The following is a 15,371-nucleotide window of genomic DNA, read 5'->3' as shown; positions in this document are numbered from 1 at the left end:
CATTATGAGCGACACACTGCTGGGAATCTGCGTTGCATTCCTGTGGTATGCAATAATTTACCACGGGAAGCTTTAATGGAATAAGAAGAACCTCTCTACACCTGATACTTTATCAAATTAGTAATCACCAGCTAAGCTAGGTCAGAGTTTTTCTTTTAAATGTCTTCTATGTCCAGGCATACTGCAGGAACAGTTCCGCAACAGCTTAAATGTCTCCGTATTAACCGGATAATATTACTTAACCTGTTGTTGCTCTAAGCAGACGCTGTCTGCACTGATGAGGTTTTACTCACTTCAGCATGCCGAGTTTGGAGCGACTTCGACAACAAGGACTTTCAGCCTCTTTACTCATCAGTCAGCTAATAACTATTTGACCACTGGGGGGCGCTCACACACCGCAAAGACCATTACTGGTAACTTGCAGGTAAGTGACGTCAGAGCTGTGGATGTTATGTAGGCGTCTGTATGATTAGAGGAATGTACACTTCCTGGCAAACTAATATTTCTTAAAATGAGGAGAAATAATGTACCAGTCAATTTATTTAGCTAACTTTGACAGCATCTTGCTAAACCTCTTTGGCCTTCAGAACTGCTTTGATTTTTTTTTTTAATGTACAGATTCAACAAGGAAACATTCCTCGGGGATTTTGGTCCATCATGCAGCTCCTGCAGAATCCCTCGGTCCACCGTCCCAAAGATGTTTTGTTGAACTCAAATCCGGTGACTATGGAGACCAGGGGATAAACCAGACAATAAACACATTGTCATCTCCAGGAAACCAGTTTGAGAGTTTTGTGAGACAGTGCATCTGTCAAACCAGGGCAAATCATATTATCTAGGCAGAAGAAATCTGTCACAATAATACCAAAATAAATTTTTTTATTATTATTATTATTTTTAGTTGATCTGTGACAATTATATCCCCAGCTGATTGTTTTTAACTAACAGGATGGATACTTGGACTGGTTTTTTGCTGCTTTAGCTCATCTGCTTTAATGTTTAATGCGTTGTGAGTTCAGATGCAACTCGCCCAGATGGTGATTCAAAGATATTGTGCTGGGTAATTCTCCCATGAAATCTGAATTTTTATAAGCACGTGTTCGTTCTCTCCTTAGATAGTATGTATCCAATGCTGTATTTGAATAAAACCCCAAATCACATTTTGGTATGTTTATTCCACACAAAGTCACTGTTATGGAGATCAATCCTACAGCAACCTCAGCTAAAAGAGGACTTTGAATGTTGGTATGTGCTAGCATGAAGAGAAAAGGGTAAGGCCGCTTATATGTTTCACATAGCTTTAGCTTAAGCAAAAGAATGGGCTAATCAGATCTATTCAGAGAGTTCATGAATGTGCTTTTTGAGTAATTGCCCAATGGTTCTTGAAATACCTGTTTGAAGAGTTGGCATTGTGTCTCATGCTGAAACTTAATTTTCTAGATCACTCAGTTGTGAAATATGAAAGACGAAACGTTTGAAACGTACATGTACCTCACAGTCACGATAACCATCTTAAAGTGGAAAATCAGGGAGGAAATGGAGAAGTTATATGAAGTCCAGCAATGAGTCAAGGCCTAATGGAAAGAGGAATAAAAAGCTACACATTAAAACTTAACGGGCTCATGTTGCAGTTTTTCACCGACTCGTCTTACAAAATTAAATAAAAACAGAACAACATGATTACAAAATCACAGCTCCAATGGAGAAAATAGGGAAACAAAATAAATAAATGAATACGCAAAACTTAGCTTTGGATCTTCATTGTATTTTAAGCAAACACATCCAGGCACAATGTGGAATAAGCATTATAGAATCCCCAAGCTTTTCCAACAAAGATGAACATCTCCGAATTTTAATGGATTCCATTGTTTACCAAACCTTGTTAAAAAATGCTGCCATATAATTGTTTTAAAAAAATCAAAGGGATAAAAGGAAAATACACAGAAAGGCAGATACCTAAAACTAACAAAAATCCAATCAAAACAGTAAAAGCACCAAAAATCTGAAAAATGGTGGGCGAGAAACAAAACTTAAAATCTCAAATAAAGGTAAAAACACATTTAGTGCCGATTCCGTCTGTCAAGTGAAAAATATCATCAGAGATACATTTTATACAAGTAGGTTCAGTGTCAAAACAAGAATATCATCTCTGCTCTGACTACAAAGAATACAGTTAAATTAAATTAAAATACATTTTATTTAATACGTCTACAGACTGCATGAAGGTTCTACATCTACCATCTGTAGATGTACAACAAAACCAAAACAAACAAAAAGGTAGTTAAATTACTAATAACCTTAATTCACATACTCACAAATTACAATTTAAGAATTTGCTAATTCAAAGTAGCCATGCTTTAGGACCGAATTATTCGTGTCTTTGGAAAAACATTTATATCTCATAGATGAGCGACTGTTTTAACAAGTCCCGTTTTTAAATTACAATCTAAGAGCCTCTAAAGACAATTTGCTATTATTACAAGCCTGTAATAATAACAATAATAAATACTTCCTGACAATTGCACATTATAATAGAAATATTTAAACCACAACAGAAGACACCTTCTTAAACAGAATAATTCAATCAGGCCATCCAGTGAAATACAGAACACAAAAAAGCCCTTCATTCATAAAACAAACATTTATGCACTTATTTATCATGTGAGGGGAAATATTCCCTCAGTTACTAGGCGACCTTACAAAACTAACACCCTACTAAAGAATTTAAAACACCATTTGAAAATCCCAGCCGGCCTGAAATGAGCCAAGGTGGTGAAGAAACGTGTGATAAAATCTTATTGCATTATGATAATCCATCCATCTATGCTACCTTACAAGCCTGGGGGTCGTCTGGGGTGCTGGTGCCCAGCTCCAGCGGTCAACGGGTCAGAGGCGGGGTCAATCTGGACAGGTCACTAGTCCATCACAGGGCAACACAGAGACATTCATAACTAAATTTTACAAGGAGAACAGATCAATTTCTCTTAACTCCCATGTTGTTGTGCAAGCATCAGTGGAGGAAAGCAGCTGTCAGCTAATAGAAGGAGTGACCCGGCTAATTTCTGTGCAATAATCCAATTAGGAGCTGATAAAAGTATTCATAATTCAGGTAAATAATTCATCACAATGAAAATGATCTCACTTCTCATGATGTAGGTGTAATATATATAGAAGCACAATTAAGGGACAAAATGGTGGCACAGTTCGATAAACAGAATCAGAGACACTTCCTATAGATCTGTAACACAATCACTGTGCCAACCTCTTGTTGTCTATTTCATGAATTGAACTGCTATTTATGAAAACTAATAATGGACAAAAAAACCCCATCTACTATCTATTCAAATGTTTTGCAAAGAATGCTTTGTTCCAACACCAGATGGGATTTAATTGATCATTCATTTCTAAAAAATGTTTCCTCGAAACAAAGCTGCAGCTGAGTTCACCTACTTTGTTTGATGCCTGTCCTTTGCGCGACCTTGTCTTTTTCACAGCACAGATTACCACTGTACTCTCGCTCCACATTTAAATCTCTTTAACAAATAATCACTGTGAGGTCCGTAGGACAGTAAATCTCGCTATCGAAACCATTATGATGCCAGTTTGAGCAATGCCCATATTACAGATCAAGAAATCTGCGTTGGATTGTTCATGTTTGTAGTTTCCAGAGGAACCTGAAGCACCCCGGTAGACCCTTGAATGTCTTAACGCCTCCGTATTTTACCCGATGCCCAAGCAAAGCCTTTCGGTCCTTCTGGCATGTACAGATCCATGTCAAGTCTCTTCTGCTCTTCTTCACTGCTGACTGCCTTGTAGTGGAGCATTGACATGGCCTCTTTACACACTTCCTGAATGCGTTTGACCTTGTTGTGCGGCACTCTGGTGCGCCAAGCCTGGGACACTTGGGCAGCGTTTCTGGAGATAACCTCGAAAGCATCATTCAAGTTGCCTTTCCCCCTTCCGTGGGTCATCTTAACTATCCATTCCTCCATCTCTTTGGTCATCTTTAAACCTACAAAGTCATAAATATCACTGATCTCCTGAAGCGGGAAGCGTGTCACATCTTCATAGCGAACCAGCTTGTAGCGACCCTTGAGGAACGGAGGAGGGTCCTGGGTGGCTGTTTTGTTGATCTGGATGTGACTCTGGCAGATTTTCTTCATAACTTGAAACTGCTCCTCGGCTGCTGGTGCGGCTCTGTGCTCCAAGACGATGGCATTGTCCATCTTAAAGGATAAAGCTGACTCCTCTCTGGACCTGTACACGGCCCGAGGATCTCGGATAAGATGAACAATGCGCAGGTCAAGATTGGGGTCTTGAAAAAGAGGGTAAAGGGATTCCAGCTCAAAAAATCTAGTTTCTTTTAAAACCACATGGCTGTAAATCTGGCAGGAATTTGTCACTTTCTCAAAATCTAAACCGTGGCATTCCTTTTGGCACTCTTTCATGCTGCTTATCTGACCAAACAGTGTGACGGAACAGACTGGCGGCGAGCACAGTGCCCGACTTTGATACCACATAAAGAAGGAGGAGGTCTTGCGATTTTTTGGCATGTAGGAATCCATCACGGAGAAGTCACACTGGAACACGCTCCGTATTAGATCCCTCACAGCCATCCGGAGAGTATGCGCACCAGAAGTCCTCATTGTGCTCCACGCGTGCCACGCGGGCTCCATGAGATAGAAAACAGACGGGTGCTGGCTAAACACCTGACCCAGGAAGGATGAACCCGATCGCCATGACGACAGCAGCAAGACGTGAACTTTGCGGTCCACAGGAGGAGAGTCACAAGAGCTGAGCTGGTAGTACCAGTTGCAGAACATCACCACTGCTGCCCCCTGCAGGAGCACCAGGAAAATCAGAGTGTTGAAGTTCAACCTTAAGACGGGTCTCATGTCTGGAGATCACTGTCAGCTTCTAGCGCAGGAGAACATCAGCATTGTTATTCAGTCTGTGGAGACGAATTCAACTGATTCGCGATGAAGTCGATCAGCGTCCAGGGGGTTTGAGACGAGTTTTCTGCAGGAAGAAAGGCAAACAGAAAAAAGAGAGAGATTGGTACTATTCTTAAAAATCAAACATGACAGCTTTTGACAAAAATTACAGAGAGCTCCTGCTCTTTATCAACCTCTAGGAAGTGCCTTAAGAGAGAGAGAAGCTACAAAGCTTGAGCTTTAAAGTGTTGCTTTTGGAATATTTTGCAACAAATGTTCCCCTGTGTTGATAATAAAGCATGTATGTGTTTGTAAAATCAGCCTCTGAATGGTTAATGGTGAGAACTTCTTGATCCGATTGAAATGAGACGCTCCCTCCTGTCAGTTCGTAAGGTGTTGCACCAGGTGAAGAATGAGTAAGTGATGCCTTCAGAAGCAGTAGGAAAAACAAAGCTCCAAGCAAGAAAAAAGAAGGTGGTTACAAATTTAACAAAGTTTTATATTCAATATTTAAACAAAAAATAGACATAACTGGAATCACTAAGAAGAACAGGAAGACAAGCACAAGATTCTTCTAACCAAAATAAGAAAATAACACAAAATAATGAAACTATAATGACCAAGAAAGGACTGAACTAAGGTGAAACAAAGACATAACTGATCTAAATTAAAGGGGGAACAGAAATAAGCAAAACCCTACCAGACACCCTGGGAACCTGACACTTCCTTTGTGCTTTCTCTACAGACTCTCCACAGATTTAAACCAGTTAATATTTTATCTCTCATCTGCCATTGATTTTTAGTTCCTTTTGGAAGTTGTGGTTTGCTTGTTTAGGTTTGCCTCGCTTCTTTACTCATCAGCTTGGTTAAACACTGGTTAATTATCCACAAGATTCAATATAATCACTCAGTTTCATCTCAGGACATTTTTCTTTTTTTTTTCCTTTTTTTTAAAGAAAATTTTAATTTAAGGATCACTGAATGCAACAGTTTACCAATTGAATAGATTTTAATATGAAACTTAGAATGATAATTCACTCCCTCGTTTAAACATTAGAATATTATTGAAAAATGTATTTATTTCAGTAACTCAATTCACTAATATTTAGATTTTTTTAAACACTTATTGATGTTTTCATACATTTATTTCTGTTATTCATGAAAAACACACCATTTAATATTAGAATATTACATCAGACTCATAAAAATACTATTTTAATGCAGAAGGGTATTAATGAAAGTAGCAAGAAATACCTGCTGAAAGGTTATTTTAAAAAAAGATATTCCTGATTTGACAGCTGAGCTTAAATGAATGCACATATTGAATATGACTGTATTTTATTTAATGAGGCTGATTAATCCATATTGCTTACTTCATTATGGGGAATTGCAAACAAAAATGTACTTTCCCCTAAGTATTTTAAATGATCGAGATGCACGTCCAAAACAAAAGCTAATTAAAAAGGAGCTGCTCCTTTCAGACAGAAAAATAAAACAGCTGGCAGCATTTACTTTATGTCTCTACCTGAACATGAATTGAAAAGTGGCTTCAGCAGAATTTGAGGAAGCAGTGGTGAGGCCATAAGTCAAGATAACGTGGAAGAAAGAATGAGGAAATGTGGCATAAATATGCAAATTAAACAAACTAGAACTAGTTTTTGCATGGATTTGTGAAACAAAGGGATATGACTAATATACGTTCCACAAATATCAGTCATATTATCATAGTTTCATCAAATACTTGTTACTCTGGTTCTGGGAAAAGCGTTTGGTGCCTTTAGCAACATGTCTTAAGGGAAAAACCTTGCAGGACTTCTTCATTTGAATGTCTTTAAATGAGCAATTAATTACAGTCATTAATAGAACTGTAAATTAAGAGAAAGTGGGAGCAAAATAAATTAATAAAGATAAAGAAACACAATGCTCTTCTCAAAAACACTGTATTTTTTTTTTTTTTTTTTTTTAAACTGAAGATTTAAAATTCCCCATGCCTCTTTGCTCATCATTAGATGTTTGATCTTATCTGAAAAGTGTCCCTCAGTGTTTCCTGGAGAACTTTCCAGTGATTTCAACTAAATCCCTCTTCTAAAGCGCACATGTGACACCTCGTGATCTGTGGGATTTGACTGGGACGTTGTGCTGTTGCCTGAACATAGTGATGTGTAAACAAACATAAATAAAACTATGCTAAATACTTCCTTTGGCTTTTTAAAAATAAGCACATTTGTTACGTGTCCTTCTGTATTCTCTGGTTTATGAAAGTTCATATTTTGTCATTTCATCGTAAATATTTATCATTTTAATGTATTATTATTATTATTATTATTGTTATTATTATTATTATTATTATTATTATTATTATTGTTATTATTATTTACAAATTCAACATTGGGGGAATTTTTTGAGAGGGATTCATTATAGTTAAAAAATAATAAGTAATCCTCCAGAGTTTTGCCCAAATAGAAAAATAAATCGTCTTACTATTATTACATTATAGTGTTAAAGAAACATATTTAATATATTATCTATTCATTCACTTGAATAACAATAAATTCCTACCGTAAGTGTGTTAATTAACTGATGGCTGTCAGCAGCTCTCCTCCTCTGCGCCGTCCTCTGGACTGGGTGAACTGGTACTGGACCCGTACCCGCGGAGCTGGTGGGAGGGATGACTGATCAGCAGGCGGGACCAGAGACGGATGATCACGGCCACATCCGCTGCAGGAAGTGCATTGCTCTGCAGGTGGAGACCAGGTGAGTCGGTATGCATAGACATGATTAAGATTTGAAGTTAAAGCTGGTGTCTTAGCGCAGTATTATTATTATTTTATTTCTAAATGAACTTTTCTTCATCTCCCTACATGTAGAGCTGCTGTAAACCTGCACAGTTTGACTGTATTTGCTTACCTCGCGGTTTCAGTACCTATTTTAGAGTATTTCTCGTCAGTTCTTGTCATTACCGGAGTTCAGAAGTTAATTCAAAGAAGTTATCTGCGGTCAGCGGAAGGTGCGGCATCCCCGCCCTGCGCTGCTTCTGTTGGGTCATTGTCCTGGCCGCAGTGCTGGCTCGCTTCTTTTCGCTGCTTTAACCTGCCATCTTACTGTGGCTGACTTTATGAGAGCAACCAAAACGATTCTCCCGGACCTAATGTATTTTTACAGTCCGCTTTTGATGCTCTGAATGGTACCGTGTATGGAAGCTCATTCATGCCAAAGAAACCCAGCATTAAAACACAATGTCAGTCACAATTGTGGTCACATTGGGAACTCTGAAAGTTGAAAATATGATTGAAGACTTTACAAATCGCACTCTAAATTTTTTGCACTCTAAATTCTGACTACTGATGTTATAAACATGAGATATAAAGTTGAATTAGTCTAAAAAAAGTTTACCTTTCACTTAGAATTTTACAATTAAGGATACTGGTACATTTTGGACAGGTTGGTATATAAAGTTCAATTAATTTTACATTAAAATTATTGATTTTAATCTCATAAACTTGAGTGAACTCTTTACCCTTTTTGAAGTCAAAATGACAATCTGATATTTATTAGATATTACAGTATATGCTGTGACTTTTTTTCTTCAAGTGGCAAAAATGGACTTCTATCCATTAGTAGATTTTTATCAATAGCTGCACTCACCTGTCCAGCTCTGGATTACCTGTATTGTCTCTTTGTGATAAATGAATTCAACTTCTTCTCACAGCAACATGAAAAAAAAAGCACCTTAAGCCTTTATTTTGCCTCAAGGCGAGCAGTGGGTGGACATAAAAAAGTAGTATTTACTCAACAAACCTTTGTGAAGATGTAAGCAGAAAAGCAAAATGTTGTTCGTCACAGTTTTCAACATTACATAATATGTGAAACTGTGGTATGGCAGTGCCTGGCAATTTGTAAATAATTTGATTATTCTCAAGTTATGAGAATAATTCAGAGACATTAAGCACAAATGGAGAAAGAATGGAAGAGCGGTGAACCCACACACTGACTATTCATCCAAAAGGAGAAAGAGCCCGATGTAATAAGAAGGAGACCTGGAGGTGGCATAAATAGTGAAACTCACTCATGACCAAAAACAAAGCTAAAGCTCAACTCCTAATTCCCAAAAACAACTTGAAGAAACCCCAAAGAAAAATATTTTATGGATTAACATAGCAGAAGTGCAACTTTTTGAAAGGTTAATACAGGTTAAAGATACATTTTTAAACTTCCTTAAAAAGTCTGTGAGTCCTACTATTTACCACGGTGGTGAACTGTCAAAACAGGGTTTAAAACCACCACTTTAGATAAGTCAGATAAAACTGGAGCTTTATGTACAGTCACTAAAGTTTTACGTTTATAGAAGGAAAAATGAAGCTGTATCCATTGGAAAACATGAAGGAGTATTGTTTGGAAAAATTGTGAAATCACATCAAGACTGTCAGACAACCCAGAAGAGAAACATACGGCTCACGTTTAACCTTTTGTTATCCAGAATGAAACACTGCAAACTGGCACCATGCGTTAAACACAGTTTGTTTTGTTTTGGGGTTTTTTTTTACTAGATTTTAATCGACATACAACAACATACATTAAGGCACTAATTCTATAAATATATCCCAACAACATGTGCATGGTTTGGTTACATATCGGTACCAGACGGAGGAGCCCCTGGGTCATGGAAGCATTTTAATTTAAGAAATTCAATACGATGACAGAAAAGCTGACAAAATATAAAGAAATGAGAGTGCGCAAATCTAAAAGGAGGCAAAAAATAAGAAAATTACATAAAATCACTCAGTATGACCTTTAAACAGCTTCGACAAACTGATCAGAAATACAGGAGTTAGTGTCTCAAAAAACATTAATTTATACAGCAATGCAAAAACAATCAAGACATGAGAAACAAATTGGAGTCAAAACATTTGCAGCTACACAGAACCATGAAACCAAACTGATGGGAAAAAAGTTGATGCAACAGAAATTATTACTCAAAACACAAATAAATAAAAAAATAGAGGGCAGAAAGATCAGGGGTCCTTATAAAAGCTAAACATGTGAATCAATGTAGAGTAAAACTAAATGACATCCCAATGGGGCTGTCTGTCCTTTTTAAATTCACAGGAAAAAAAAATCAGTAACTTGCACACATTTATTAGTGCAACCCTAAGTTTCTAAAACTGAATTGCTTTTCTTATGTTGATCCATCCATACTGTGTTGAACCACAAAGGAAATGCTGTGCATCATTTGCACTGCAACACTAGATATTCACGTGAGAATTAAAAATGAATACTGAAACCATAAAGGTCTGATTCATCGACACCTTCACGTAAAGCACTCAGTCAACATAAATAAGCAAAGCTCATAGTAAACTACCTCCTCAATGTCTGACCACTTTGAACATTTTCAGTGTTAGTCAAAGAGAAATCTGGTCCACTAAGAGGAATATCTTTGTTTTCCAGTCAAATTAAAAATCCTACACCTAAAAATCAAAATTAAAGCTTGGATATTAAATCACTAAAGATTCAGAATTAAAAATAAAAAAAATAATGTCGATAAAAGTCACCTAAACTGAACCACATTTCCAGGCACTTTGATGAGAATAATGAAATGAAACCAGTTTTTATTTGTTACCAACTGGAAAACAAAAGCCGCTCGAGTGGAAAAGTGAAAACGTACAAAAATATAGATATTTATTACTCATAGAATAGAAAATACTTATCTCTGAATATTGCTATTGCTTATAAACTGTTTCTTTGTTTCATAATTTCAGTGCAATTATGAAAGGATTTCTAAAACAAAAGGTTTTCTCTAGTCTACACAACCAGCTGATGCTGACAGCTGTCCACCAGCAGTCACTGATGCTCCCCCCCCCATAGTGGGTAAACTGGTAAAGGAAGCTGAAACCCGGATGTTCAAAGTGCTGCATCCCAGCATGTTGATGGAAAGTTGACTGGAAGGAAAATGTATTAATAAAACGTATGCAAGCTCACATAACCATGGACATACGTTGCAATGGACTGACTTTGTATATAAACATTTTTTCTTGAAGTAATTTATTTTTTGTTGGATTAGTAAACCAGTATAATAAGTCTAATATAAAACAATAAACAGTGAAGATATGCCACCCTCTGTGTATGGGCCCATGTAGAATATCAGTTTCATTTTTTGAATAAAATCACTGAAATAAATGAGCTTTTTCATAACATCATCTTTTTTTGTTGTTTTGATTATCACCAGTTGTAATGGATAGTGGCCCATTAAAATAAACTGCCTAAATTATTCAAATTTGTAGACTATTGTAAATTATTTTAAGCAAATTTTCTAAATTAAGGATGTTGCAGATTGTTTAATATTTGTCTGTTTTGATTAGCACTGTTGGTGGTTTGTATTTTGTTTTGTTTAATTGTATTTGCACTTTGTAAAGTTTTTTGTTGTTGTTGTTGTTGTTATGTACCTCCCGGGCTGCCGTAGCTAAATGAGGGCAGGCCCTAAAAAAGCTGGCAGAATCATTGTACCAATGAATGACTTGAACAAACTGTCAAAGATGTGCTTGGCACTGTCAACACTTAGTGTTCCCCGGTGAAAGCAGCGACGTACGTTTTATTTTGTTTGTGTGTTGTAAGTTTATGTTTATATTCTAATATTTGTATATTTGTTTAGTTTTCACGGTAACTACGGTGACTGAGGTAATCAAGATGATTGAGATGACTGATGGTCCACATCAAAGAAAAATAAATAAACCTTGAAAATCACCCGTCGAGACCACGCAAATTAATTGAAGTGCTGGGGAGCTGCTACACCAGTAATATGCTACATTTTTGCATTACTTCACTTGTATCCACTACACGTGTGGCTAAAGCTTTAAGTGTCCTTTTCCTTTTGCCAGTTTTTTGTAGTTGGCAACTTTGTTATGCATTAATATCAGCTTGATGTTACGTAGGTATAGTTATCCCTTTCAGTCATCAAATTTAAATAATTATAACAATCATTACCTACAAGTTTGAACACCACTGAAAAGGAAAAGTTGAATTAATGATGATGCATGTCGTCTAAGACTGATCTGTGCCATCGTTCAATCACTATCATTACACCATAACTTCATTTTTTGTGTTACACTTTACAAAGCAACTCTGACATATTTTATCCTTTAAACGCACATTCTCAGGTAAATCTCGCAAACAATTCAGCGCTATTTAAAAAACAACTTTGTACATTTATGTTTGTCAGAACGGAAAAGCTACATGTTGCAGAATGAGGTGGTCAGATGTGTAACAGCCTGACACACATAGCAGACAACCAAATCCTGTCTTTGAGGCAAAATTTTGTTGATTCCTTCATAAAAAAGAAGAAGCCAAAGTTTGTCCTAAAACGATCTCATCTTCAGGCATCTCTTGTCTCCAGATCAGTACACTCCAACGAGCTGTGCTCTATTCAAGTTTCTCAGGAATAAAAAGCCATATTAAGCTCGGCGTTCTCAGACAATATACACGTACCCTCAGAAATGTGTTCCTGCTCATCACTGGACAAAGAACGCATTGATTTACAATAAATTACATGTGAGACTGGATGTGCGCATACCATTCCAATGTATACAAATTTAGGTAAATCAGATTTGTCCGTTGAAACCCCTGGTAATTACGAGTCTCAAGTTTCCATAAATCTTGGTAAGTTTCTCCTCCAAAGCAGTAGAGAGACTCCAGGAATCGCTGGGCCCAAGGATAACAAGACAAACTCTGTATGCTAATTGGCATAGGGTGTATGTTAACATTTTGCTAAGGTTTACATGATCATTTAAATAATATACAAATACAAAAGTTAGTGGAAAAGAAGTGGAAAGCATTGAAAACAAGTGCCATTAGTTTGTCTTCAAGCTCAATTGTGACTCTTAAGGTGAGTGACGTTCTGTGAAATGCAATGGAGTGTAAACCCTTGCATAGCTATCCATCTATCAGAGGTTTTCAGGAACAAGGCTGTCAGTAAGTTCTACTGAGTCTTTTACTCCACTTTCACATGCTGTACTGTCATGCAAAAAGGCTGTAATTAATCTTCAAATCTTGAAAAGAGGCAGTCTGAGGTGGCAGTTTGAGCCATGTTTTAACAACGACAGGGAGACCATTCAAGCCTGTCGCCTCTGAGAGGACCTGAAACAGGAGGCGTGATGCTCTAGCTGCTCCCTGTGCGCTGAGATTTAGCTGAAACCCAGCTGAACTCATAAGGTTCACGTGGAACCAGCAGATCTATGTCGAGTCTTTTCTGCTCTTTTTCGCTGTCAACTGTCCGGTAGCCGAGCAGCGACATGGCCCCTTTGCACAGCTCCTGAATGCGTTTGACCTTGCTGTGTTGCAGCACGGTGCGCCACGCCTGTGACACCTCATTGGCATTCCTAGAGGTGATCTGGAAAGCCTCTTTCTTGCTGCCTTTCCCTTTTCCGTGGGTCACCTTGTAGATCCATTCCTCCATCTGACTTGTCATCTCTAAACCGACAAAGTCATAAATATCATTAATCTCCTTTAGCGGGTTGCGTGCCACGTCTTCATACCGAATCATTTTGTAGCGACCTTCCAGAAAAGGAGGTGGCTTCAGGATTGCCCTTTCGTTGATGCGTACGTGGCTTCTGCAGACCTCCTGCATCACTTTGTACTGGATACTGGCTGCTGGTACGTTTCTTTGCTCCAAGACGATGGCGTTGTCCATGTCAAAAGACTTGGCTGATTCCTCTCTTGACCGTATCACGGCCCGAGGGTCTCGAACGAGGTGAACGATGCGGAGGTCCAGGTTTGGGTCTTGAAAAAGGGGATAAAGGGATTCCAGCTCAAAAAAACGAGTTTCTTTTAAAACCACATGGCTGTAAGTGTGGCAGGCCTTCTCCACCATCTCCAAACCTTGAGAATCACATTTCTTTTGGCAAAGAGTCTCGTTGCTCATGTCACTGCGCCGTGTGAGGGAGCACGCAGGAGGCGAGCACAGTGCCCGACTGTGGTGAAACATAAACAAGGTGGACATATTGTAGTTCTCAGGCATGTAGGAATCCATCACTGAGAAGTCACACTGGTACAAGCTCCGCATTAGATCCCTCACAGCCATTCGGAGAACTCGTGCCCCAGGCTTCTCTATTTTGGTCCAAACATGCCACCCGGGCTCCATGAGGTAGAAAACAGATGGGTGTTGACTGAAAACCTGACCCAGAAAGGATGAACCTGATCGCCACGACGACAGCAGCAAAACATGAATCTTGCCTTTTCGGGGAGGGGAGTCACAGGGGCTCAGCTGGTAGTACCAGTTGCAGAAGAGCACAACTGCTGCCCCCTGCAGGACGACCAGGAAAATCATAGTGTTGAAGTTCACTCTGCAGCGGGGACTCATGACTGGAGGTCACTTTAAGCTTCTGAAACAAAGAGAGAGGAAGACAGATTTTTAAGACAGCAGGTCCAAATATCCAACATTTCTATTCATATATGTTCTCCCACCTCCTTTCTCAGGTTTATGTCTGACAAGACAAAGTCCATTAAACCCTACGGATTCAAAGTCTCTTTTAAATCCTTAATTGTCAGACCCAAAACGCTGACATGTCAGTTCCAAGTTCCATGAGGACTAAAACTAGAAGTGAAGGTAAAAAGTGTCAGTCTTTTTAATAATAACTGCATGGCTCTACAAAATAAAACCCATCAAAAAAAAAGTTTACAGGTATATTACTTTAGGTTTGCAAACATTGTCTGTTAGTTTATCATTATACAGTGCCTATTTGTGTTTCGGTATTTGTGGATTCACCTATTAGTGGGTTTTTTCACTCCAAATTATTCAAAATGCTTATCAAAAAAATGTAAAAGAAAACGTAGGTTGAGAAGCTGAAATACCTCTTCTCTTTATGCTTGACAAACTACTGGCTGGCTAAGACAGCAAAACACCCACTCTAGAAAATCTGAAACATCATCTGACTTCAGCAACTAACATTTCCTTGTTGAACATAAATGCTTTGGTTTGTTTTAGTTATGCAATCAACTCTCTATCTGAAAAGAAAGAGGAGTGTAGAAAAATATTTCCACTTCACACATCAGGAAAAAAGTCATCTGGCATGCATCAAAAATAATGGATTAGCGTAACTAGTAGGACAAGTCTTGAAACGCCTGCTGAATTTAGAATATGAGCATTTTTTTTCAGGCTGAAAATCAAGTTTCTTAAGTTAATGTCAATTAACTCATGCTGTTATTTTTCATTCTTTTAAACTCTTCCAAAATGCTGCTGCCAGAATCCTGACCAAAACCTGACCAGCCATGATGCTGTACAGCTTCAACAAAACCCCTGAGCCATATGTGACGACAATGGAATAGCCAAATTTGATTTCCAAGCAGGGGTGGACTGGGATAATCCAGGCCGGGAATTTGATACTATTTCAAGCCACCACCAGCGAATTAACCAAGTTAAATTAAATCGTGGTTGGAACAAACAGCTGC

The 15,371-nt window shown here is 38.1% G+C and overlaps 2 protein-coding genes and 1 long non-coding RNA gene across 3 annotated transcripts in view; 1 reads left to right on the top strand and 2 right to left on the bottom strand.

Annotated features, from left to right (window-relative positions):
• Positions 1 to 1,744: 1,744 nt before the first annotated feature.
• On the bottom strand, positions 1,745 to 7,635 carry LOC106907924 (carbohydrate sulfotransferase 6-like). The gene is made up of 2 exons (XM_014973839.2): positions 7,494 to 7,635; positions 1,745 to 5,019 (listed from the first exon to the last, which is right to left on the bottom strand). Exon 2 carries the CDS (start codon positions 4,893 to 4,895, stop codon positions 3,705 to 3,707), a length of 1,191 nt encoding a protein of 396 aa, XP_014829325.2. The 5' UTR covers positions 4,896 to 5,019; positions 7,494 to 7,635; the 3' UTR covers positions 1,745 to 3,704.
• Positions 7,634 to 11,672, top strand: LOC148158704 (uncharacterized). The gene is made up of 2 exons (XR_015763071.1): positions 7,634 to 7,688; positions 10,691 to 11,672. It is a non-coding gene; the product is annotated as an uncharacterized LOC148158704 (long non-coding RNA).
• The window catches only part of LOC106907928 (carbohydrate sulfotransferase 6-like), a 15,199-nt gene continuing 11,346 nt past the window's right edge, over positions 11,519 to 15,371 (bottom strand). Inside the window, exon 2 of the mRNA XM_088006430.1 lies at positions 11,519 to 14,305. Coding sequence (XP_087862556.1) covers positions 13,084 to 14,283 — 1,200 coding nt within the window. The 5' untranslated portion in view covers positions 14,284 to 14,305 and the 3' untranslated portion in view covers positions 11,519 to 13,083. The remainder of the gene's footprint in view (positions 14,306 to 15,371) is intronic.

This window comes from Poecilia mexicana, unplaced genomic scaffold (assembly GCF_051168715.1).
Source record: "Poecilia mexicana isolate PSO_F unplaced genomic scaffold, ASM5116871v1 scaffold_6, whole genome shotgun sequence".
In the NCBI taxonomy this organism is placed as follows: domain Eukaryota; kingdom Metazoa; phylum Chordata; class Actinopteri; order Cyprinodontiformes; family Poeciliidae; genus Poecilia; species Poecilia mexicana.
Note: the sequence above shows the minus strand (reverse complement) of the source record. Positions and strands in the feature narration are given on the sequence as shown.

Excerpts from the sequence above, each read along its gene's own strand:
- LOC106907924 (XM_014973839.2), bottom strand. The coding sequence starts at position 4,895 with ATGAGACCCGTCTTAAGGTTGAACTTCAACACTCTGATTTTCCTGGTG.